This window comes from Euleptes europaea, chromosome 11 (genome assembly GCF_029931775.1).
Source record: "Euleptes europaea isolate rEulEur1 chromosome 11, rEulEur1.hap1, whole genome shotgun sequence".
Classification (NCBI taxonomy): domain Eukaryota; kingdom Metazoa; phylum Chordata; class Lepidosauria; order Squamata; family Sphaerodactylidae; genus Euleptes; species Euleptes europaea.
In genome coordinates, this window is record NC_079322.1 from 40,973,365 (window position 1) to 40,999,483 (window position 26,119).

Below are 26,119 nucleotides of genomic sequence, written 5' to 3' on the forward strand. Positions count from 1 at the left end.
TCAGGTACAGAACACTGAATAACAACCCTGCTCTCTAGCATTTTTACATTCGCACATATGCTGATAGACGCTGTCTAAATTATGGGTCCCAATAAAACCAGGCAAATTGTTTTCCAAATCCCCCCACCCCCCAGTCTCGCCTCGGCGTGCAGCTGCAGGCGCCTGGCTTCCTCCCTTCCTTGCAGAGAGGCAAACGGCAACGGGGTGGGGGTGTGGGGACATCGATTACAACGGAATATGTCTATACCCGTATCTATAATACACAGAAATAGATATATTAGAAATTCAGAAGTCGTCCTGAGGAGCAGCTCAGCGCCTACGAAACCAAACTGGGAGGGGTTGCTGGGGGAAGGCCGGCCTTCCATTGGCTGCGCGCGCCCGCCGCGGCGCGGGGGTCTCTCTAATCACATTCAGCATGTTTTGCACAAGAAATGTCAGCCAGAAAGGGCTATCGGCTCCCTTCGCCAAATTACCCCACAACAATGGCATGCTCGGAGAGCCCGGCTGCAAACTCTTTTTTGGTGGACTCCTTGATCAGCTCAGCCTCCAGCAGAGGGGAAGGAGGTGGTGGTGGTGGAGGTGGTGGTGGAGGAGGTGGTGGTGGTGGAGGAGTTGGAGGAGGCGGAGGCGGTGGAGTTGGAGGAGGCGGAGGCGGCTACTATCCCAACAACAGTGGTGTCTACGTGCCACAGACGTCCGATCTGTCCTATGGGTTGCAAAGCTACGGACTTTTCCCCGTCCTGGGCAAGCGCCATGAAGGCCCTCCTCCAAGCATTGCCCCTTCGCCTCACTCCTACATGTCAGGGATGGAAGTCTGGCTAGAGCCCCCGAGGTCCTGCCGCATGGAAGAGCCCGAGAGCCCGCAGGCGACCTCCTGCTCTTTCGCGCCCAGCATCAAGGAGGAGAGCTCCTACTGCCTCTATGACGCCGACAAAGGCCCCAAGGAGGCGGCGGCTACCGACCTGTCGGCTTTCCCCAGGCTGAGCGCGGACTCGGGCTGCTCCATGAACAACGTGACCGCCGGGGTGCCGGTGCCAGGCTACTTCCGCCTGTCGCAAGCCTATGGCACCGCCAAGAGCGGCGGCGGCGGCTACCACAGTACCCACCACCCCCACCAGCAGCATCACCAGCACCCGGGGCAAATGGTGGCTGCCCAGTTCGCCCCGCAGCCCCCCGTGCGCTTCGAGACGCCTCCTGCCCTGCCGCCCGCCGCCCCGCCGCCCGAAGCCCCGGGGAAAGAGAGCGAGGAGTCCTCCCCGGCCGCCACCCTGGCTTGCGTCTCCCAGAGGGGGGAGGACGAAGGGCCAGCCTCCTCCTCGGCCGCCGAAGAGCTCTCCCCGGCTCCCTCGGAGAGAAGCAAGCCCTCCCCCGAGAAGGAAAGCAGAGGTAAGCCAAAACCCCACTCCGGAGCCAGGCAGGGCCGGCCGGGATCCCAAGCCCAGCTCCACCGGCCCCGACCAAGCCCCTCGTATTGACCTCCTGAACTGCCGTTCCTGTCTGGGAGCTGAGATGCCCCGGGTAGACTCGCGCCATAACGCACTGACGCCGGTCCCTTCGAGTCCCAAACCCTCCACGCCCTGGGCCGGCGGCGCAAACCAGGGCGCAGCTCAACCGGGTGGGGGCGGGAAGCGGCCCTGCTGCTGGCCCAACGCGAGGCAGAGGTGCCTGCAGAGATAACAGAGATGTTTGTGAGGCGTCCAAAGTAAGCAAGAGGCCAGCGCCAATAAATAAACCCATTAACAGGCTAAGTTCTAGTTTACGATATTGAATGCCTTTTTTGAAAAGAAAGCAGCTGGGCTGAAATCCTCCTTCTATGAAGCCCCATCAAATCAGGCGGGGAGGGGTGGGGGGAATGTCCTTCATCGCACAACAAGGCTCCCTATTATACCCTGGGCGCCATATATTTGGGACCTTCTGCGCCTGGGCAATTGGCATGAATGGGAGCTATACGAGGAGCCCTGCAGGGGTCCAGTTCAGCACCCACCGATTTCAGTGGGGCTTGTGCCGGAGAAAATTTCCGGTGCATTATTCCCCCCCCCCCCTTTGAAAGAAAAAAAAAGAACCAAGCCTGTTTTCAGACAGGGTTTTTCTGTTCAGTGGTCACTCACGGTTCTGAAATTGTAACTAGCCAGACATAGGTTAGGTGTAAAAATGTACTGGAGTCTTGTGGTACCTTTAAAGGTGAAGTTGTTATATTCTTCATTATATATATATATATTCGATTAATCGCTTTTACGGTGCCAAAACAGACTGACACGTCTGCCCCTCTGATGTGACCGGTGTATGCAATATATATCGTTATATTTAACATTTATAGAAAGATGGGACCTATTTTCCTTTTCACACATAGGTATATAAACAGAGAGATCTCGGTGTTAGTTGCGGGTAACTACCCTACCAGTAAATTGCCCAAAAGTCATAACACAGATAAAAGGGAATTTACAGCCCGACACGAGAGGCACGTTTATCTGCAGGTCTGTCCCGCTGAATTAAACTGGTTTCACGCCCGAGTAAGCGGGTGTACCTGAAATCCCAGCTTTAATTGATTGGACTGGCGCCGGTCAGATTTCGATTATCAGCAGAGCGGTTTTAGATTTAGTAGCTCCTCTGGGTTGATAAATATCCAGATATTCCGGCTTTTTGTGTGTGCGCGCGCCTTGAATCAAGGCCTGAGGAGCGACGCCTGCAGTTGAAAAGGAAACCGGAGCCCGTCAGGACACCACTCACTGCCAAAGGCACTTGCAGGGATTGGTGTCAAATCCAAAAACGAGTTTTTCAGGCGAGCGCAGGGGGAAAGCAAGTCCTTAGGCTGGCGTGTCGTGGCGGTGCTCTTGAGAGGCTAGGATGCAAGCGAGACCCCGAAGGGGAAACATGGGGATTGGTGCCCACCGAAGACCTGCTTTCGCTGACATTCCCTAAGAGGCGCTGGGATGTGGGGGGGGGGGGTCCCCTACCTCCCTCTTTCCTGGCGTCCCTCGGTAATGCCCCTTTCTTCCTTTCTTAAAAACCAGGCAGTTCCAAAGGCGAGAGCGCGGCCAACTGGCTCACCGCGAAGAGTGGCCGGAAGAAGCGCTGCCCTTACACCAAGCACCAGACCCTGGAGCTGGAGAAGGAGTTCCTCTTTAACATGTACCTGACTCGTGAGCGTCGCCTAGAGATCAGCCGCACGGTCCACCTCACGGACAGACAGGTTAAGATCTGGTTTCAGAACCGCCGGATGAAACTGAAGAAAATGAACAGAGAGAACCGGATTCGGGAGCTCACAGCCAACTTCAATTTCTCCTGATGAACCGAGGCGCGCCTCTTGAGGGGTGGAAGAGCCAGGAGCGTTTGGGTTGTTGTTTTTTTGTTTGCGCCTTTAGGCTTTAGCTAACTCGCACCTGTATGGATTTGAACGTTTCGGTTACATTTTTTTTTGTTCTCAGCCTCTCCATAGCCTCTTGGGTCATTGATTTCATTTGGGATAAAGCCATAACGATGCACATCGCCCCGTGTCTTGGACTGCCCTGGTTCCATTCTCGGGTCTTGAAAACTCGGACACTGAGAAACAACATTTCCACGACTCTAGACACTGATTCCCACCCCCCTTCAAAAAACTGAGCCAAATTTAGGGGAAGGCAAATTGCCCCCCCCCCCCCAATGATAAGGGGAGTCTGTGGACTGGGTTGAGTGTCAGCCTTTAAATTTGGTCACACCGCTGTTTAATGTGTGGTGGGGGGGTCGCGTCTTATACTGAGACCAGTTCAGCCGGTCTCTTCGGGTTTCCTGGGATGTCCAGCAGCAAAGCCGGCGCTGCCCCCCCTCCCCCAAAAAACGCCTGACATTACAGCTTCCACGAAAGCGAGGCCGCCGTCCCAAAACGCTCCTCCCCGCCGAAAGACAGCGAAAAGTTTTGTGTTCTTTATTGGCTGAATAATTACACTTTCTGGTTGTAGGTAATTCCTTTATTTTTAAATTCTGGATCGGCTGGGCGACCGCTAGTTATGCTTAACAAGCACATGCAAAAAGGAATTGTCAAAGACACATCTTCCCCGCCTTGGGGAGGGGGGAAGAAAAGAAATCCCTTTCTCCACCCTGTCTGTGAAGAAGTGTGCTTTGCTACACACGTGTATATTTATTCCACCAGAAGCCTTCTCGGCCAGAAAGGGAGGGGAAGGGTGCCCGATTTTCTTTGATACTGTGAAGTTACATGCGTTGAGAAGGTCAAGCATGTAGTGCGAAAAGAGAGAAGAAATATCTATAAATACAGATATGTATAAATTGTCTATTAATATTATTAATATTATTAAAATGCTGAGACTGTTGGAAGCAAATGCATTCTATATCGTTATTCTAAATGTTAGCTCTAGTTCTTTCTCGTCCTTACCTTAAATCGGAAATAAATTAATATTGTAATCCTGCTGTGCGTGGAAGAAGAAGAAAAAGTTCAACAGCAAAAAAAAATTATGGAGATGCTGTTTTATGTTCTCTTAGAAGAATAAAAAGAAGTGGAATGAATTCCCCCCTTTTAACACACACCAAAAAAATACGTCGTTTTGTGACTGTTTATTCTCAAGTTCCTACTTTAGATCTCCAAGAACTTTTACAACAGGAATACTTTGCCCGAGTCCCCTGCAATTGCTTTAGGAATCTATTTAAATATTACCTAGACGGTCGTAATTTGTCTGGGCCATATAGCCGTGGTGCTGTAAGGTTTGTCGGCTTTTGTTCAGTTTTATGACTTGCTAGTATATCTGGATTGTGGCTGTCTTGGACGGCGTGGTTTCAGTTGAGCGAGAAGCTGCACAGGCGGAGGAAGCAAAGGGGGCATTGCTTTGAGTGTAGAGGATTGGCTTTCCATTTTATTTTATTTTATTTTTATTCATTCATTTTTGGAGGAGAATGAGTTTAGACTGTCCCGGCACTGGGGCAGAGCTATGTTGCACCTTCAAAGGAAAACCTAGAGGGCTCAAAAGAAATCGGAAAAGGTGAGCACGAGGGAACGAAGAGCTGCTGCTGCTTCTTCTCCTTGTCGTCCAGCTTGTCCGCCATGTTTGTCCGTCTCCTACCTGGCTGCCTGTGGGTGTGCTTAGACAGAATGGGTGCCTTGAGCTTCTGTAGATTCAGAAGAGTGAGCGAGTGTGTGTGAGAGAGAGAATGAGAGAGGGGGGGGGAGAGAGAGATTCAATGGGCAACCCAATTGTTTCTTTCAAGGAGGAAACAGACTTTGAACCCGGCCATCTTCCTCGAGAGCCTTTGGCTGCTTAGAGTCCACCGCCTGCCTTTTCAGTCTTTAACAAACTTTGCACGAGGATTTCTCTAAAAAGGATTCAGTGTCAGGGATATTTCTACTGAAACTGTAAATTAAAAAACAAAACACAAATCTGAACAGCAATAAGGTAGAGAGGCTGTAGACGGGGATGGCGGATGCTGGGGGGGGAGAGGAGGAAGAAGGGGGGAGGCGAGGGGACTGTTGGAGTCACGTTGCTGGTTTGTATTTATTATGTTGCTTTTTATAGCGGGATCCTCTTGCCTCAGGAAAGCGGCTATGGGGAGCCCTCTTAATTAGGAGGCTGAGAACTGGTCGGTGATTTAGGTAGTTTCATGTTGTTGGGGCTGGAGCTGTCTCTCTCTCGACTGCACGAAACTGCCTTCATTACTTCAGTTTGTACTCATCAAGCGGGTCTAATAAGCGCGGGAGTAACAAAAAACAAAACCCAAACACCCCAAAAACAAAACGGCCTTTAAGGCCCGAAGAGATCTGGCGAGGCGGCTTCTCCCCTCCTCTAGGCGTCAAGTTCCAATGCCATTGTTTCCTCCGGGGCGCCAGCAAAGCTCCCCTCCCGCAGCCCCTTGCTCCGACTAACGCTGCAGCCCAGGCAGAGGAAGAGGAGGAGGAGATGTTAGAGAAAGGAAAGAAACGGAGGAGACCTTCGGGGCTGGCCGGCCCGCGCTGAGCTGGGTGCTGGGGCTTTGGCCTAAGGATTCCCTTCAAGGTCAGGGCCACTTTGCATCACAGGAATCTTCTCACCATCTGGATCATTTTTTTTTTTTTTAATACATGACAGCGAAAGGGGACCTGACCTTTCCATGCTGAGCTGAAATCTTCTTCCACCGTGCCCGGCCTCCATTCACTGCTGTGTAGAGAGGGAATCTGGCTGGCTTGCTGGCTTGCTCCAGACTGCTTCCCCCCTCTCTTTCTTATTATATTTTGTTGAGCTCTTTTGTCTTAAGAGGGTCCACACACACACACACACACACACACACACACACACACACACACGGGGCGCTTCCTCTCCTACCCCCACCCCCTCTGCATACAGTGGTGGCATCCAGCATTTCCCTTTCCCCTTCCCCGTCTGGGGCCAAGGGGACCGGGCCCAGGGAGTTCTCGAATCTGGGGGGTTCCCTGCGGCTCCCAAGGTTATGATCATTATTGGAGGGTGTCCGGGCGCCGGCCTGCCCGTGAGGCGGCGTAAGCAACAGCGACCTCGCCCGGGCTCGGCGCTGCCCTGGGCCTCCGCCTCCCCTCTTACGCACAGCAGACCGGCGGAGGAGCCTCCGCGTTTGGTGGGCGTCGGAGTCACACTGTTTACCGCTGGTGTAAATGAACAAGACCTGTCCTTGGGGAGAGGGGCAGGCAGGGATAGACCCTTCCTCGGCTTCCCCAACCCTCCTGAATGTGTTTCGGAGGTTTCACAGTTCCGAATATTATTAAAGAGACCAACCACTCTAAAGGAGATTTGCTCTGGGTTATTGGGGGGGGGGGGCAAGGGCATTTTTCCTGCCTTCAGCTTTTCAATGGAAGCGTCACGAGATACACACGCGGGACTGAGTTGGTCTATCTGGTGTGATGTCTGTCGGCCTGTCTTGGTGTGCCTGTTTGTTTCAGATATACATCTGTATGTTTCAAGGCTTGAATCTAGGAGACAGATATGCCTAAGCCCTGTGAATTCATGAAGAGTGAAGTGCCTCGCAGACACCTCTAGAATGGTTCGGCTTATCTGTGTTTCCTCTGAATAATTCAGGGTAACATCCTGATTCCTTCAGCGTTTACTCCCAAATCTAATTCTGTGACCTTTTCTTCCAAAATAGGCTTCTGCCAATGCTGGGGATGTCCGCAAGGACGTGTGGTACATGAACGCCACAAAATAGTTCGCCAAATAGGCTAATATTAGTGACTTCATACTTAGGTGCCTTTGCATAAATATGTGAACATACATTAAACAAGTCTTTGGGTGTAAATTTCTGTTGACTTGGGATTGATTTCCAATCAAACATATCTGGAAATGGTCTTATCGGCCAAGCTCTGCGAAAAGGGAACAAAAAAATAGAACTTGAAAAGGGCGGTTGTGGTTTTTCTCTCTTCGGTTCCTTGCAAAGGATGGTTTAAAGCATCCGATCGAAATATAATGTAAGACAATATATTATTTGGGTGGAAAACGGAGGTAAACTCATTAAAGCCGATTCAGAACTGGAGCGAAAGCATTTGCTGAATTAGTTGATTATATTCAGATGCTGAAATCCTCACCGCCCTTACTTGAAAATAAATCCCAAGCATTTTGGGTTCAGGATGAGGGCCAAAGTCTAGTCAGCCGAATTCCTTAACTCCCAGACCGAAGCTTATTTACTTGGAAGCAATGCACTTTTATTTGAATGGGCTTTTCCTTTCAAGGCGCCAGACAGAAGCCCGCGCTTCCATCCTGAGCTACCGTGTGTTTTAACACTGTGGTTGCTGTTATATGAAATTGCCTAACCTCAGTTACAAAGATTTTAAAAATAATAATCTTGATCTGGCTTTGCAGTTACTCCGCCGCTAGAATTTAACATACGCTTCCATTGCAATTGTTTCTCAGCTAGGATTTTATATATATCTGTATATAAAAGGAATAAATCAACAGTTTATTCTTCTAGTATAAATGGATACTTTTTTCCCCTGCTGCTGCTAATTTTTGGGGGGACAGCTAATCAGCAATGAAACAGCCCAGCAGCTCCCAACCCCGAATGTAGTAAAAGAAAACATTCGGGAATCCTGCTGTTCAGATTATTTTTCTCCTTAAAGGAGGAAGGAAGCTGAGCCGACATATTTCACAACAGCTGACTCTCGATTTTAAACAAAAATGACGTAAGGCTTCCGTCTCTCCAGGAAAGAAACGGTATTGGGGTGGCGGTGGCTTTTTCTTCCCTGGCAGGGAAGTCAGGATTTGGCCGGAATTCCACCGAGAAGACCTTTGTCTCCATTTTAATATGACTTAATTGGGGGATGGGCGGGCCGCCATTCGCCTGCGAGGCTGTTCAGAACCGTTCCTGTTTAGATCTGGGAAGCAGGAATCGTTGCGGGGAATCTCAAGGAAAGGCCCCGTCCCAATTAGCACAAAAGCGGTCTGGGGGATGTGAGAGCTTCCCCCAACACCCTCGGCGTTTAGCTAACGGGGAGACACGTACAGAAGAGGGGAAGGCTGCAGCGGTGTAAAAAATAATGAGAAACACACTTCCTTGCGTGCAGCGTATTTACACATGCATTTAATTAGCCAGCGGTTTCCTTACTCTTTAGCAGTCTTTAGTATGAAACAAAAAAAAGAAAAAGAAAATAAATAATTGTGGAGATAATTCCCTTCTCTCCCCCCTCCCCAGTTTTGGGTGACAGTGCTTTTAAAATACAGAAATAGAAGCAAGAGCAGCCAAAGGATCCGCCGAAGAAGAGCACGAATTCAAATGACAGATGCAACCCGCATTTAAGCATTACTCGAATTCACAGCACTGGACTTGATCTGTGGGCCGCATCACCTTTTGGGCTATTCTCTCTCCCCCCCACCCATCCAACAGAAGGCTGTAACCTTCCGCTTAGTTCAGATGCTGCAGTGTTATACTGGGAAGGCGCCCGAAAATAAATATTTACACTTTTTTCTTCAAATCCGGTTGCTGGGAAATGAGATTGAGCCACCAAGCCCGAATAAAACCCTGCCGGGGCGAACGGCGCCTCTCCAACAAGGCGCAAAGGCCGACTGTTCCTCCTATCGCTTTCACGCACACTTGGAAATTAATCGTCATGACAAACAAAACAAAAAAAGAGGCAATGCTCCCCCCTCCCCTAATATACAGTCCGCCAGGGCTGTTCTTTATCCCTTCTAGACGGAATGCGTAGTTACACTTCACGGGGGAGTCTGACACAGGGAGGGAAGAGGGAAGCGAAGGAGGCGACGGGCACGGATCCGCCTCGCAGTCAACTTGATCGAGGGGCCTCATCCACTTCGTTTTCTCCTCCAAAAGTCCATGTCCCTTCCCTGCTTTCTTTTTTGGAGGGAGGGCTGTCCACGTGCAAGACCAGACTCCTTCCCCAAGACATTACGGATCGCCTCTCAGATGGCCGGTCGTTTTGTATATATATATAAATATATATATATATATTTAAAGAGATCCCCCAAATTACCTCAATAGACTTGCAGGTTAACGGGGATGGGTGGTGGCAGTATTTCGAGGTGTCATTCCAGCCGCCCGCCTCTCTGCTGCTTTGGCTGCTGCGGAAGTTACTTCTGGGGCCGGAGGCCGAGATTCCTGGTGGATTCCTGGTGGACCCGGCGGGGCGGCGGCGGGGGGGGGGGGGAAACCCGGTCCCCAGTCGTGGCTTTGGGGTCGGAAGGGGCCTCCGAAGATGCAAATGCCGGCATCGATTGGCCCCGGGGCTCCCCTCGCCTCCTCTGCCGGGCTGTGGGTGTGCGGGAGGAGGCGGAGGCACCGGCCCCTTCGGAAGGAGCGCGGGGTTGGATTTGACTTTTCCCTGCCAGCCTCCCTTTTAGCTCTGAACTCCGCGGCGCGCGGTTATTTACAGTGAGCTCCCAAACTAAACACAATAGTATAATTTAACCTTTCCAGGCACTCGTAAATTTTTACTGCCGGGAAACACAGCGATGCAAATGAACGTGCTGGTCGCTCCCGAGTTAATAACAGCGCCGTGGCTCCCGAAACAATAACTCCTTATGAAATATAATAAATATATATATATATTTAAATACAGAACGCCGCCGATGTTATTTTGCTTTTTTTATTGCTTCAGTTATTGTATAATTTTATGTGAAGGTCTCCGATCAGAGGAGGGCGGGCTGGGTGCGCGTGCAAAGAAACACGGGCCATTGATGGGATGATTAATTGTGATATAAAATAGTCCGCTTCCAAAGGGTGGTGGCCACCGGGAGGAGGGGGGAAAAAAACCCCTGATCTTTTTCATCTCCGCTGGCCACAATTAAAACAAACTTCGCCTTGTAACTCGCCGATCCCCCCTTTGCATAAAAACATATGGCTTTGCTATAAAAAATGACGACTGGAAAACACTGACCCATTAATAGCCTGCGGACTGATTTATACTTTATTGTTCTGCTGCCCGGCCACGTGACGCCCGGCAGCCAATGGGCGGGCGGGCAGCCTCCAACTTATTAGGTGACTGTACTTCTTCGCGAGGGCCAAGTTGTTACATGAAATCTGCAGTTTCATAATTTTCCGCGGGATCCTGCCTCTCTCTCCCCGCAGCGGGCTGGGGCTGGGGCTGCCCACCGGCCATGTCTTCCTCGGGCGCGCTCAGCAACTACTACGTGGACTCCTTCCTCCTCCACGAGAGCGAGGAGCTGGTGCAGTCCCGCTACGCCTCGGCCCCCCTGGGCCAGCCGGGCCGGCAGGCGAGCCTGGCCGAGCACCCCGAGTTCGCGCCCTGCAGCTTCCAGTCCAAGACGTCGGTCTTCAGCGCCTCCTGGAACGCCGTCCACCCGCCGAGCGCTAGCAATGTGCCCGCCGTCTACCACCCCTACGTGCACCACCAGGCACCCATGGCAGCGCCCGACGGCAGGTACATGCGCTCGTGGCTCGAGCCCATGCCGGGCTCCCTGTCGTTCCCCGCCTTGCCCGCCGGCAGGCATTACGGCATTAAACCTGAACCGCTCGCGGCCCGGAGGGGTGACTGTACCACCTTTGACACCCACGCCCTCTCCCTCACTGACTTTGCTTGTGGTTCTCCTCCAGCTGATAGGGATAAGCAAGCCAACGACGGGCCGTTCTCGGAAAACAATGGAGAGGGCGAGGCCGGCGGAGACAAACCCCAGCTCGACCCAAGTAAGTCCCGGGCCACCGCCTGGAGGGCGCCTGGACTCGGAGAGGCGGCTTTGGCTGAGGCCGGTGCGCCAAGCGGCAGGGGGGGGGCGGCGGCGGGAGGAAGGGGGAGCTGCTGGAACCCTTCAGCGACCAGAGAGGGCTTCGAGCCTCCGTGGGCTGCGGGGGGCGTGGGTGGCAGGAGCCTTCCCGAGGGGCACAGAACTGGACCAGGCGGAATGGGGCGTGTGAGCGCAGAGCAGTTCCCGGAGCGCAGGGGCGCATCGTTGGCGTGTTCTGCTGGCCGGGTCCACGCTGGAGCTATAAAGCTAGAGAGGGGAGCGTGGGGCGGGGGAAGAGGGGCGTCTGAAGAACACAAGTTTCCTTAGCGAGATGGCGAGTGGGTGGGGGGGAGGTAGAAAATCCTCTCTGCCAAAACAGAACATTGGATGTGAATCTGATCCCTTTGTGATGAAGGACTTACCTAAGGACAATGGTCGGGGAGGGTGTGTGTGTTTTGTTTCTACTTCCACCCCCTCCTCCTTGAGGTCCACCTTGCGCAGAACTGAACAGCTAGGCCAACATGCCGGCCCCCAGCAAGAATGCCCTGCAAATCAGGTTCATAAGCCAGGCAGGGTTCGCCTCCAGTTGGGCTGGAGGTCTGTGAATGTTATTCTCTGTTCTGGTGGAGAGCTTCCAGTTGTGGCTGATGCAGGAGAAGGTCACAATGGAAAACGGAAACATCTCCAATGCCTCTGTGTTCTCAGGGGTCCTCCAACAAGCTTGGGGGGGGGGATCAGGGGCTTGGCTGGGAGGAGGGACAGGAGGAAAGGCTGGCTGTAAAATGACATTCTAGATAAACACCATGAAGCAGAGGGGAGGCAGCCGGTGGAGTTTTACTGCTAGTAATTCTATGTGACCTCTCCGTGTGTCTCTCTGTTTTTGTCTATTGTGTCTGACCCATCTTGTATGTCTGTCCAAATGAAAGGGACATCGTAAACCACCAATATCAGGGTACCTATCGGCTTCAAAAGGTGGGGGGTGTAGGTGGGGGTGGGAGGGAGAGCACACCAAAGGAAGGCCACGATTGCAGGCTGTTTTTGGGGGGCGACTTTTCTTCTTCCCTAACCTCTTGGCATCGTTTCCCTGCAGATAACCCATCTGCGAACTGGTTACACGCGAGATCCACCAGGAAAAAGCGCTGCCCTTATACCAAGCACCAGACGCTGGAGTTGGAAAAAGAATTCCTGTTCAACATGTATCTCACCAGGGACCGACGGTATGAAGTGGCCCGGCTGCTGAATTTAACCGAGAGACAAGTAAAAATCTGGTTTCAGAACCGGAGGATGAAAATGAAGAAAATCAACAAAGACCGAGCAAAGGATGAATGATGCTAGGGTGCGGGTTTATCATGTCTCCAGCAGCAAAATCGCCTCCTCCAACACAACCACACACACACCCCATCACACCAGGCGACTGTGTCCAGGCCGCACGTTGATTTTTTTGTTTTTGCCAATTCATTTCTTGAATGTATCTCGCCAGCGCGCAGGGTTGATGGTTGACGGTGCTATAAGGAGGTGGCATGATTCCCCATTGTCTGATCGTAGGAAAGAAAAGGGGGCATTATTAACACGCAAAGCTGATTTGTTGGCTTCTTTAAATCTACCTGTCAAGAAAGAAAGAAAGAAAGAAAGAAAGAAAGAAAGAAAGAAAGAAAGAAAGAAAGAAAGAAAACTACCTTTTTAATGCACAACTCTTTACGGACTGTATAGGTTAGTCGAAGTAGTTAATTTTGTTTGCTCTTTGCCTGGCAGAGAGAGGTCTGCTCGAATACTTGAACACTGTGTTTTATCGTGGTAATTATATTTGTGACTCAATTTTTGTGCTTGGGTGCTGTACCAGACGTGATTGTGTAAGCTAGAATTCAATTTGAACTCAGGTTGTTTATTATAAAAGTTGCATAGAGTATAGCTCTGTAGTGTAAGAAGTCTTTTTTCTGTATTATTAGACAGTTAACCTTGGATTGTGCGGGAAAGAAAATTTTCTCTTCCTCTCACCCTCCCCCACTCTTAAAAACAAAGGGAAAAATTGATCTGGGCTAGAAAAAGAATCACTAGCTCTGCATTCCTCTGAAGCAAGTCATCTTAGTATGCACAGTTTGATCTATATATCTATATATATAGTACCGTCTTTGTCAGTTGTACATATATAATCTATATATTAAAGATTGAACCCTTAATAATCAGATTAGCTTGAATATTGTTTTTGCACCTGTGAGCAGTTTTCAGAAATCGGAGCTATACATATATGTGAAAAAGGTAACTACCTATGGTTTACGTTTTTAAGTTTAATCAAATAATTTGATTCTTATTGTAATGAAATTTAATTTTATTGTTAATAAATTATACGCTCTAAAACCTACATTTGGTTATTGTAGATTTGTATCAATTATTATAAAAAATAAAAATCCTGGAAGTTATGTTTATGCGGAAGCTACACTGTATATTTTGCAATAGTTACCTCATGGCCTATTGACCAAATAGTTGTGTCGAAATGATATTTAACTTTTTTGCTAAATAAAGTATATATTGATTCTTTTTATATTTTGTGATGTTTTCAAGATTATTAAGTGGGCACTGGTCCACAGATACCCTTCCGAGGTAGATATGCATATCCAGATATGAGTTACACCCAGATCCTCAACATGGTTACTCAAAAGTAAGCCCTGTCTCTTTTCGTGGGACTGACTTACAGGCAGTTCTGCTGCCATAGAGACAGATGTATGAGCGGAATAATTCCATGTAAGATTGCGAGCTGACTGCTTTTACCCGACATAAAGGGTGTTACCCTGAGAACGTCCAATCATGTAACAAACCCCAGTACTGAGACCAAGAATAGCAGGTATTCTGCAGGCTTTAAAGGGAGAGGCATGAGCATGAGAAAATGCGGGGGGGGGGATCTTGCTTCCCCATCAACGTTTTTAAACTACCGACCCGAAATCTTCACAAACAAAACCAAACTGGTTCTAACAGAGACAAACAGTCAATCGACCAAACCCACGAGGATGAAATTTCATCCTCCTGTTTCATGCAGAAAGCAGAGCCCGGCCAACACTGAATAAGCTGTTTTCTCCTTCTCCCTGGCAAAAAGAAACGCACGGTGTCTGAAATATAGCAGAAGCGGGTCGCCTTCCAACAACACCTCTTGTAATTTTGTTTGTGATTGTTTTAATTCAGATTAGAAAAGGAGGCTCTTTTAACAGAAAAAAAATTGGGAGGGAGGTTGAACCTATTCTAAGAGCCAGGAAGCAGACTTATTTGGGAGGGGGGGTGCTTGACTCCAGCCGCACAGCCATACAAAGGCTCCTTGGGCTGAGAGGAAGGTCTCTGCTGCCTGAGGCACCCGGCTTGGCTCGCAGGAGGCGGCGGCCCCCAAACCCCAACTGGAGCAGAACTGCGCACAAGAACAAACAGGAAGCCCTTTGCAGAATCAATGCCCTGGTTTCTTTCTTTTTTTGAGAAGCCAAAACAAGCCCGCACACTTCCCGCTAACAAGGCTTGGCTCAAGATGCCGTTAGGAAAATTCGGAGCCATACACAGCCATAAAAGAAAATGACGGCTGTAACTGTTTATGGGGTGTAAAAATGCTGCAGGGTGAAAGAGGAGAACTTTCAGAATGTCAAGAACTTTGCAAAAGGTTTGAATGTCCGGGCATTTCTCCGGCCCTGTCCTAATTAAAAAAAAAAAAACAGGAATTTTTCTGGTAAGATGTGTTTAATTAGCAAAAAAGCGAAACAGTTCTTGTGTAGCCAAAAGGAAAAAAAAAAGAGAGAGTCTCTAATTGATGCCTGTTCCAATGGCATGGGAGGTTGGGACGCCCTCTGTTGTTGCAGACAGTGGGGACTTCAAAGAATCAGCACTAGAAGTGCGTAATAAATGGCGGGTCTGCAAACTGTCTGGAATTCGGCCCTTAATGAGTTTACAACTGTCCAGCCACAATTAAGATTTTCTACAAAAGCCCTTTCATTTTGTTTTGTCTGGCTGTTTCAGATAAAGTGGCTGTGCGGAAATAGCTAGCTTTTATTATCCCCTTTTCCTCTTAAATGCAGGCTGGACTTTATCTGTAATGAATTTGCAGCTGGGACCTTTTGTGTAATTGCTCCTTCGTCGCACAGCAGATTATTGAACCAGTTGCAGTGGCCGATATCAAGAATGTTTGAGATTCCGGCGCCTGTTTTATTGCTTGCAATGACCACGGTCGATCAGCAGATGGCACTGTTGTTCCACGAAAACAAGGACTACTCCACCATGAAACCAATAGAGAGCTCGTAAAATGTCGACTTCCAGGAGCATATGCGGATTTGAAACTACTGATCTAATTTTAAAACAAAGGACAAGAGTCTTAAGTGGATGTATATGAATGCCATGTCTCCTGTTTGATTCTTAAATATATCCTTTTGTTGGCGTTAACTTCAGCAAATGAAAACGCAGAGATCTCTGTATCATGCTTGTTTTGAAAGGAAGCAGCTCTTTAAAAAATTAATTAGTCTACCCTCCCAACAAACGACTCCTGAATCTCTTGCTTGCCGTTTCATACTTGTATGCATTTAGATATATAGTGTGAAAATATGTGTATGTCCATATCTTCTTTATAAGCATTCCATACATTATGTATTGTTGTTTATGGGTTTTCATGGGCAGCCAGCACATTTTCTTAGCCCTGGGTGGATTAATATAAAGGCAATATGTACCACGGTGTGTGTGTGTGTATGTATACTATATGCATACTATATGTATAATATATATATGTAGTACAAAAGAGCAAGAGTCCAGTAGCACCTTAAAGACTAAAAATATATATATGTAGTATACATATTTACCGAGTATATGCGGTATGAATGCAAAATACAATGAAATAGAAGTCTGTCGAGGCACTGATTAACAAACACCATGCCATTGAATGCATAAAAGCAATAATATCAGCATGTATGCATTTACATATCTCTACAAAATGTGATCACTTACATTAAGCCATTGCTAGCCAAGTAAACTATTTGCACCTTTCTGAGGTTACTTGAGCAATTTTATAACTAGGAATGTGGAAACCTAACCGTGTTTCAGAGAGCCTTGTGGATGAATCCAGACACAATTCCTATATGGTTAAGAACCAAGTTGTCCTCTTAACTGCTGGAACAAAATTCCGGGCCAATAGAATTTTTTAAAAAAATCTTTTTTGGACCATCCACAACGGAGAAGGCAACATAACCAGCTGGAAAGATCCTGCATTGTAAAAAAATACTTGCTCTCCATAAATATATTCCCTTGTTAAGTGTATGAATCCTGTGTGGAGTCAAATCACACCAAAAAGGTCGTGCTTAGCCACAGAAACAACCAAGATGGCGCTGATAAAAGTGGCCAGGTTGCAACATTTAATTTGAAAATTATTTACCGGCCACTGAAATTCTTCAGCAGATGCTTGTGATGCAGTTAAGGGCTCCGTTAGTTCCCCGAGTAATTTCGCCTCTGTGGGATCTGTTTTAATTATATTATGCAGATGCTAACAGTCTGATACACCACAGGAACAGCGTGCCTGTGCAAATCCATTCTGGAAAGCTTCCTGCTATTTATTTACGATTTCTCTCATCAACAAATAGTACCTTCGCTTCTGGGTTTGTTCGCTGTGTTCGATGTTGTCGCATCACCAAGATATATTAAGAGAACTGATGAGTGTCAGAAATCGTGCGATTAAAGGGCACAACTGTGAATATAATATATAAATATTGAAAATATTGGAGGGGGAGATCACAATATTATGCAAGGAAACTCTGTCAACAAAACGAACGCTCTGGGATCTCCTGAAGGTAAAATGGAATTGCTGGTTTTTGCGATAGGGATACAGACGGGGGAAAGGTTCCCAAAAGATTTGACTCCAAAGGAGGGGGAGAATGCATACGGGTTTAACCTAGCCAGTCGCAAACGGGAAACCAGGCTTTCTCCCAATAAAGTCCTAATATATTACTTGTTAATGAACCAGTGCTTTCAATGCGGTTTGGTGATGCTATCCTTACCTAATTCGTCTGGACTGAAATGCAAAGTCGACTGTCCACGTTTTGTTGGGTAGTCCAAAATAACACAAGAAGCTAAAGCAGCCTAATAAGCCGCCGGATCCCGTTCATAAAGAGACAGTATCGGGCGGCTCAACAACAAACGGGTCTCCAGCAACCTTTACTGAGAGGAAGCAGCATAGAAGGAGTCCTTGTCTACAATTGTGGATTTTAAAAAGAAATCTGTTCCAAACTGGGGGGGGGGGGGGAGAGGCTTGAACAGAGCCGCCTCTCTCCTTTATCCTAAGAAAACCTTAGCCTGGATCAAGTCCGTTTTGGAGCGCCTGTCGGATGGATCCCGCTGGGGGAGGAAATTCCTTATTGGAGGGGATTCCTATCCTGCGTTTCCTCGGGAGTCTCCTTCGTGCGGCAGAGTTTTTGTGAAATATGCCGAACGTTTCCGAGAGGGGTTTAGGGAAACGTAACCAGGACCAAAGGGGGGGGGGGTTAATAGGTTTAACAAATAGGTTTGGGGACTGTGATGTGTCTCGAGCCTTCGGCCTAGGCAGGCGTTCGCACTTCATGGTGCCTTTTCAAGACTCATCGATAAAATCCTGTCTTGCCTTATCAATACCCAAGTCTAGACTGGCGGTTCTGTTTGCTGCTGCTTCCTTCTTGCCTCTTGCTACGGTGTCACCAGAGGAGCAATTTATTGGTCTAATGCCGTCTAATTCAGCCTCTTTGATCTCGCTGGCTTTGCAGGTTTTGCTTCGCCTTCCTGTAATTTCTCTCCCTCATTTCTCGCAGCATTTTTTTTAAACTAGGATAATTGGGGAGGGGGTTTCCTCCACCACCACGACCACTTCGGGTGGTTCATTCATTCCTTGGGTTTTGGTAGGGATCCTGGCCGAGAGAAAACCAGGAGGGTTCCCTGGATACAACCAGCTTGTTTGTCCAGAAATAGCCCTTCTCGCAGGCTTTGGGGGTAGACTGGCAGAGGTGCCCCTCAATTGCCCTCAGCGCCAGACTCGAGACCATCCCCGGCCCACCTTTATGGTGGAATCGCAGGGTGATCACCCCTCGGCAAGCTGGGCTGCCCTATAGCCCCCACCGCTGTGGGTCCCAGTGGGCACCCTCGGCCAACCTCTCTCCACGGGTTACCAAAATGCACCTTCTCAAAGGTCCGTGCGAAAGATCTCCAGGGACCATTTTAGCTGGTGAGAACTTCTTTGTACACACCGGACACCAAACTATAATTTAGAAGGGAGAATTTCCGGAGCAACCCTATTGTCCTCCTTCCAGTTTATGATGTGCAATATAGCAGGGGCAGTAAAAGCTGGCTTTACCAAACTCCCCGTCTGAAGGAAGGAAACCACTTTTACGATCCGTTTAAAGGAAGGGTCGGATGCGACACCCTCAATGGGAAGCAGCCTTATTGTTGAGGGGGAGCTGGATTGTAGAAATGTAGGAGCCTGAGTGTGTGTGTGTGTGTGTGAAATCTTCGCTACTAGCACAGAGGTACTTTTTACTAGCAGAGACCAAAAAATGGACCGCCAGTCCTTTTTGCATCTAGTTTGTAAAGCTGCCGAAAACAAATGTATTATTTACCTTGATTTTTTTAAAAATGCGGGGTGGGTGGGTGCTGGTGGAAGGGTGATGTTATACCGCTGTTGGACAGAGCAAAACGCTCCGGTTCACCAGATGCAACCTCACAATCATTAAAAAAAATAAACATCTACACCCAGTTCCCCTCTCTGCTCCTTCCTGGAATAGAGGGAATGGCCCATATTGACCGTTCGCCCTGCTTTGAGAGCGGAGTTGAAAACCCCAGTCTTTGGAGAACTGCTCGTCATTTCGGCGCCCTGGTTTTGAGGCAGAGCGGTTTGCAACCAGAAAAAGAGAGAAAGAGAGAGAAAGAGAGAGAGAAGAGAGAGAAAGAGAGAGAAAGAGAGAGAAAGAGAGGAGAGAAAGAGAGAAGAGAGAGAAAGAGAGAGAGAGAGAAAGAGAGAGAGAGAGAAAGAGAGAGAGAGAGAGAGAGAGAGAGAGAGAGAGAGAGAGAGAGAGAGAGAGAGAGAGAGAGAGAGAGAGAGAGAGAGAGAGAGAGAGAGAGAGAGAGAGAGGAGAGAGAGAGAGAGAGAGAGAGAGGAGGAGAGAGAGAGAGAGGAGAGAGGAGAGACGAGAGAGAGAGTAGAGAGAGAGAGGAGAGACGAAAAGGCTTTCCTAAACCTTCATTCACATAGCCCGAAGAGATTAGCCGAATGCATTATGTCAGTATCTTAATAAATCTGTTAGCAAATTAGGAAACCTCCTCTATAAATAGTTCCCTCTTTCCATTCCCTCAGGAAAAGAAAATGCATGCATGATTTACAGAATAGTTTTTTGCTGCTGCCTTTGGGGGGGGGGAATGTATCCCGTGATTTTAGTTGACTGCACAAGGGCTCGAGCCCTTTTTTGGGGGGAGGGGGTCATCATTTCTTTCCTCTCCCCTCCCCGTTTCCAAACAGCAAACCAAACAGGCAAACAAGCAGGGTGGGGGGGAAATAAGCTGGAAGGTAGCGAGAGCTGCAGGCGCAGTGCTGGGGTTTCACCTGAATTGTGTAGGAGACATAACTGCAGACCGAGAGAGGGGAGCCTGCAGCAGCAGAGGGACGTGCCCCCCCCCAAAAAAAATAACCATGACACGGAGCGAGAAAGAGAGAGCTTTCCATTTCAAAGCTCCGTGCTCTTGTTTCACACCGGAGCCAAGCCAGCCTTTATTCTTTGGCTCTCCGGACCGTCCTCGGTGCTGCCCGGATCGCGGCGCCCCCGTCCGCCTCGCTATTTGTCAGGCATTGGAGGTGATCCTCTTCCCCCCTTCCATTATAGGATCTTGCGAGCCACCCTGATCTATACCACCTGTGATGCAGGAGGAGATTGGAGGATGGGGTCATATGACTGATCACGTGGTGGAGGCAGCTCAGTCCAAAAGAAAATGGGGTTTGGTGTAAATCTGGGGGTGTAATGTTATCATATATCACGCTACCTCGTAAAACCGACACCGAAGCCTACCGGACAACAAATCACAGGTCAAAATTATGAGTTCTTCGTATTATGTGAACGCTCTTTTTAGCAAATACACGGCGGGGGCGGCTTCCCTCTTCCAAAATGCGGAGCCCACGTCTTGCTCCTTCGCCACCAACTCCCAGCGAAGCGGCTATGGACCGGGCGCCAGCGCCTTCGCCTCCTCCATGCCCGGCTTGTACAATGTGAACAGCACCCTATATCAAAGCCCGTTCTCCTCCGGATACGGCCTGGGCTCAGACGCCTACAACCTTCATTGCTCCTCTTTTGATCAGAACATTCCCGTCCTCTGCAGTGACTTAACCAAATCCAGCTGTGAGAAAGCGGAGGAAGGCAACCTGCACAGCCAGGCTGAGAGTAATTTCCGGATATACCCCTGGATGAGGTCTTCAGGTATGGGGCAGGGGGGGCAGACGGGGCGGGGAGGGAGGCGAACTTGCCAGCGGTCGCAGGCAGGCAGGGGGCGAATCAATGCGGAGCACGCCAAGTTGCTCGCGAGGAGCGCCTGCCTGCTTTTAATTAGAGCAGAGGCGCCATTGCGCGGAGAGCCTGTGGCATTGTATGTAAATGAGTCTCATAAAACTTTTTATTGCCCAATTAATGGGTTCTAGCCTCGTAAATTTATTTAACTCCGGTTTCGCTGTGCGTTGGAGCTATGCGGGGTTGGCTGGGTCGGTTCGACAGGGAAGGCCGGGGGAAGGTGCCCGGAGAGGACCACATGGGGAAGGGGCGGGGGTGTGGTGGCAGAAAAGTGAGCCTGGGTCGGGAAGGGAACGTGGGCGAGAGGGGGCGGCAGGGAAGGGGGGCAAAAAAATTCTATTTTGTTATCCCTCCCCCCTTTTCCTTTTTGTTTCCCAGAAAAATAGGGTCCCTTATAGATATGGGCACGAGAAAGGGGTCTGGGGGCGATGTGAACCGTCCTGTTTTGTCTAGCACTGGAAACAAACTGTCTCGACCGGTGGGAAGGGGAGCGACGGGTTCTAGACACGGTTGTGTCGACTTCCTCGGGAATCTGGGACAGCCTGGCTCAGCCTCCCTCGCAGCCCTCCTTCCCTCTCCACCTGGCTTTGAAGACACGTATAATTATGGGCTGCAAAGAGACGTTCTCTCTTCTCTTCCCTCCCCCCCTCTTGCTTGGGGCTTTTCAGACAAGCCACGGCTGCAGTCTGCAAACCCACTGAGCCAGGCATAAGGCTGGGTGCGCTCCCCTGGACTTTCTTCCTAGTCGACCAAATCGGGCCGCAAATTTCTATTTCTGCTCTTTCCGACCCGGGCGTTCGGCGGGTCTGAAACGCCTTTGTTAGGAAACGAGCAGGAGGAGGGGGGAGATTAAAGGTTGGGTCCGTTTTCCTCCCGGGCTGTTTGTAAAAGCCATGCCTTCTCCCGAGGGGATCGCTTCCAGGTCCGGACCCTCTCACTTTCCCCCTCTCTTTCTCCCGCCCCCTCTTCCAGGTCCGGATAGGAAGCGAGGGCGCCAGACCTACACCCGTTACCAGACCCTGGAGCTGGAGAAGGAGTTCCACTTCAACCGCTATCTGACCCGCCGGCGGAGGATAGAGATCGCCCACGCGCTTTGCCTGACCGAGAGGCAGATCAAAATCTGGTTCCAAAACAGGCGCATGAAATGGAAGAAGGAGCATAAAGAGGAGAGCGCCCCGGCCGGCGCCGCCGCTCCCCCCGTCCCCGCCGACGACCACCACAGCGACTCGGCCGCAGCCTCGGTGGAGAAAGTGGAAGACGAAGAGGAAGAGGAGGAAGAGTAGCTGCCCGCGGCCGGAGACAGTCGGCCGACCCTGTATGCCCGGGACAGTTGTAAACGCTCCCTCCGAAAACAAAAAAGGGTGATCATAATCATAAAAGAAGACCCTTGTAATGGCCACTCGTAGATCAGATCCCTTCAACTGGTCTTCCGCACCCCCTGAACGCCCTAGATCACGCCCTGTGTAAACTAGGAGTAACTTCTCATTGCGCATCCCGGATCGCTTTGGCCTGGGTTGCCCGGGCCTCTATTTAAAATGTTGAATTTTTTTCAAAGTGTTACTGATATTTCTGACTGAAAGAAATTGGTTACTTGCACATGTGGGGGGAGGGGATCCTTCAACCCACACACACAAAAGTTAACGCTTCCAAATAAACTACCTGACTGTATTGGTCCCAATCAGTCCCTAAGGGGCGGGAATGCATTAGGATCATTTGGAAACTACCTAATTTAGACTGAATGTCTACGTCCTTCCATTTACTATGGGATGGGAATTTTTGTTGTTGTTGTTAAAATAAACCTGGGGGGGGGAGGAATCCTTGAAAAACAATGACTGAACCACTAAACTCAACAGCAGCGACTTGTACTACCTATTCTCAAAACTACCTATTAACTAGCTCCGCCTACCTATCTTCAAAGCCCTACTGTATTTTATTAATAAGGAAAGGGATTCATGCCAGTGTTACTTGTCTGCAGGACCTAAAACGCAGAGAAGGAATCGAAGGGGGGGTAGAAATATGGGGCCTTCATAGCTCTAATAGAGAATCTGGGTCCGAGTATTGCTGAGTGTAATTTAAAAAGAAGTAAAAATAATAATATATTTATTCCAAGTCTGTTACTAAGTGATATGCTGCAACATAAAAAAACTATCTTCTCGTGTCTTCGCCATCTGAATTTTAAAGAAATCCTTGCGGAAGTTTGTATAAAGCGGTTTCATCTCCTGTATTTCATTTTTGTGTTGCGTGCTGGGCGGCAGATTCCATGTTTTGGGTTTGCATCATTAATTCTGCTGCAAAACAGATCAACAGCTGCAAAAACCACCGCCTCGGCGCCTCCTGTGAATCTAGCCTCCTGTGAATCTGGGCAGCGGCCGTATACCTGCTTCCCGATCACCTTTCCCCACTGTCCTGACAACCAGAACAGAATGCATAAGAAGCTGCGTGAACAATGAAAACGTCTTGTATCTTGGCCGGCGACTTTGGCTATATCTGTATCACGTCATAAACTGGGAAATCTGTACTTAATTGGGGTCACTCTGTAGCATGATGCCATGTTAAATGAGCTCTGTATAAATAAATTGCACCTGGAAAGTTTTTGGCTAAACTTGATTCATAAATTGTATGTTACAATGTGTGTTTTCGATGTGTTCATTGTGAACATTGAAGTATTCCGTGTTTTTAAAGAAAAAAAATGGGAGGAGGGGTTGAATGTGCGTGAATTCTCTTTGGAAGTGCTTTGGTGTATTCAGTGTGTTTTATGTTACACAGAAATAAAAATGCTTGTTGACAAATGGATGGTCTTTCTTTGTTGGGAGTGGGTATACGCACACACATGTGCACAAACACACAAATACCACCCTGCAGAGGGGGGGGGATAAGAATGTCCCTTCACAATATCCGAAAACATTCCGTACCCTGGTCCTACTACTTGGAAGTAAGCTCTTCCTTAATCCTAAAATCTACTTGTGTGTAATACGCCCAGGATCTGAGTGTAAGTAATGGTCTAACTGGCATTGGGGGGGGGCACCCACATTCTCAGGTGGGCATTAATCTCCTAGATTCCAAGAGGGATTTTTTCCAAGTGGGGAAAAAAAGAGAAGTATGCATTTAAAACATTTATTCACCTGCATTGAAAGGCATCTGCAGAAGTAAATAGCGAAGTAAAAAGCACTCAGTTCGGTGATAGTTACTTCTAAGTCAATAGGCATACGGTTGAAGACTCCCTTTAGCCTTTGGAATATAAGAAGGCTTTAGATTTGGGGGGGGGAAGCCATTTTCTGCAGCATAAACGAGAATCCGCATCTGGGCCCGTGGCAATGCGAATTTCCTGGGATAAAATGAATACGGGCGGGTTAAGGCGCAGCCTACGGAGTGTGCGGTAGCCCTCTGCCCGAAAAATTCTGTCTGTAACGCATACACAAACTTCCCTATTGCCAAATATTTTCTATACAAGCTGTTATTTTCTTTTAATGAACCAGTTCGGTTGGTTAAAAAAAAAAAAGCACTATTAACAGTGGAATTAAGAAAAATGCGTAAAAGAGCGAGGCGAAGAGGCGTGGAGAAGAGAGCGGTCTTTGTAGGCTCTGGTATTCTCAGTACCTTCAGTGCAGATTTTCTAATAATGGAGAAAAGGGGATCCAAACGGTGGGTCCTTTAAAAATCTAGCTCTGCCTCTCTGGTAAAATGGCGCCCCTCTAAGTCCTGCCTCTTTCTTAGTGATGAGGAAAAGGCCATAAATCCGTTGTTGTTTATGAAAATTTACAACTTTGCAATACAACTTTATGAGTGGCTGGGTTTCTCCATTGGTCGCCGACGGTCATGTGGATGGTAACCGTGAACATGAACTTTTTTATAATTTCCCTGGCGAGAATAGAGCTGCATTCTTTTGCTCGGCTCTGTCCTGCTTCGGATCTCTCTGGCTTTTCAGTCTCCCCCCACCCCACCCCCGGTTATCATTAGTCCTTTGTAAGTCAATAGGGAACCGGGAGTATGGAGGTTCGGCTTAAGCAGCCGCCTAGGACACAGCTCTCGGATGGCGATTTCCATCTCCTCCGCCGGAAGGTGTGGCGTACTGGATTCAAAACGCTGGAGTGGCAGATTTTCAACTCGCAACCTGGCTAATTTCCTGCTTCTTCTGGCACCAAAAGGAGGGCGATTCGTCTCCGGGGCAGCCAAAACGACAGCTGTCAAAGTGGAAGGGGCTCCTGCCAGCCAGAACCTAAAGGTGAGAAATGCAGAGAAATGAGCGAGCAAACCTGGACACATTATACAGCCTGCAACAGTAACCTCTCTGTCTCTCTGTGTGTGTAGTTTTATATATGTATGCATTAGATATAGTATGTTTACCAAGCAAGGAGTAAATTGCTCCGTGGAAGGCTCGGTCGACTGGATTTAGGCTGAGCGCAGAAAGGGAAAGGATACCCACGAGCCTATCCCTGTCATTTTAACCATGTCAATCAGGCATTTCCTTTATTAATAATAGGTTATATCGGTGGATTTGATAAAGCTATCTAATTGAATGCTACATTCTTAGAATCACAGAATGCTCCCCACAATCACCAACAAACCTGTTTTCTCGTGCTGAATTTGTGTTTGCTGTTTATAAGGCGTGCAATTAAAAAAAAACCAGTGGTTATATCATATTGTCAATGTCAAGAAAATCTCTATAGACACCTCGTTTTAGACGGAGATCAATTCCGCTAACATCAGAGAATTAGACCAGTGAGGGTGCACAGTATTGATTATGTCTCGCATACAGTTTGGAACCTGGATAGTATTACAGACTTTTTAAAACTCTGGAAATGTGGTTTATTCTTTAATGGTAATGATGGCTGAAATACAACAGGGGACCGTATTCCAGATCCTCACTGTGTCGCTTTTGGGGGGGGCACAAGGTGAATGAAACCGGAGGAAATTCCCTTTAAAACTCAGGAGGGATGTGGTGGTAGAGGCGGACGTAAGATTTTCTTAGGAGTCATAACGTTTGGTTCGCCCATTTTGTATTGTGGTTCAAATACTGTTTCCGAGGTGGAAAAAATCTTTCTGATTGTGCAGTCTTGCAATATTCCAATCTTAAAATATTCATTACTGTTGTGAAAAATGAGCAGCGGGAGTCCTTAATGTTCAAAACGACGGGTTTCTTCTATGTTTTCTCCGAACTGGCAAAGAATTACGTGCGTGTTCCCAATGCAGTATATGTGCACGACTGCAACTGCGGAGAATGTCGGATTATTTATCGCCGAGAGAAAGCTACTCAGTGCTGCCACGGTGTGGCCGAACTAGGCACTAGGCGGGGAGAGGGCCAAAGGCAACTGCCTTTTTTTTTTTTTTTTTTAAAGACCTAGCGGATTGCTTTACCACGGGCAACTCCCGGCTGTATTTTTTTAATCGGTTTTCAGTTGTCTCATCCGACCTTATCTACATAAAGGGTATTTTCCCATGCGTGTGGGTTAAAGGGGGAGGGAGGAGCACCCTTTAATTATG

General features: G+C 48.6%; 4 protein-coding genes across 6 annotated transcripts in view; all 4 read left to right on the top strand.

Moving 5' to 3' along the window:
* The first annotated feature begins 357 nt into the window (after positions 1-357).
* On the top strand, positions 358-3,293 carry HOXA10 (homeobox A10). Of its 2 annotated transcripts, XM_056857421.1 has the most exons (3): positions 358-594; positions 646-1,386; positions 3,012-3,293. In XM_056857421.1, the coding sequence occupies exons 1-3, from the start codon at positions 432-434 to the stop codon at positions 3,284-3,286; spliced, it is 1,179 nt and encodes a 392-aa protein (XP_056713399.1). In that variant the 5' UTR covers positions 358-431; the 3' UTR covers positions 3,287-3,293. The 2 variants fall into 2 exon arrangements, with proteins under 2 accessions (XP_056713399.1, XP_056713398.1); XM_056857420.1 differs by having other exon boundaries at positions 358-1,386.
* Positions 3,294-10,529: 7,236 nt separating this feature from the next.
* Positions 10,530-12,475, top strand: HOXA9 (homeobox A9). Its single transcript, XM_056857743.1, has 2 exons — positions 10,530-11,079; positions 12,208-12,475. Exons 1-2 carry the CDS (start codon positions 10,533-10,535, stop codon positions 12,444-12,446), a joined length of 786 nt encoding a protein of 261 aa, XP_056713721.1. The 5' UTR covers positions 10,530-10,532; the 3' UTR covers positions 12,447-12,475.
* A 7,576-nt stretch (positions 12,476-20,051) lies between these two features.
* Positions 20,052-21,921, top strand: HOXA7 (homeobox A7). Its single transcript, XM_056857077.1, is given in 3 exon segments — positions 20,052-20,162; positions 20,165-20,551; positions 21,611-21,921. Coding segments are annotated over 3 exon segments (762 nt in total). The 5' UTR covers positions 20,052-20,098.
* A 2,739-nt stretch (positions 21,922-24,660) lies between these two features.
* The window catches only part of HOXA3 (homeobox A3), a 47,944-nt gene continuing 46,485 nt past the window's right edge, over positions 24,661-26,119 (top strand). For both annotated transcript variants that reach the window (XM_056857218.1, XM_056857221.1), the window contains exon 1: positions 24,661-24,860. The gene's annotated coding sequence lies outside the window, so the exon portion shown is untranslated. The remainder of the gene's footprint in view (positions 24,861-26,119) is intronic.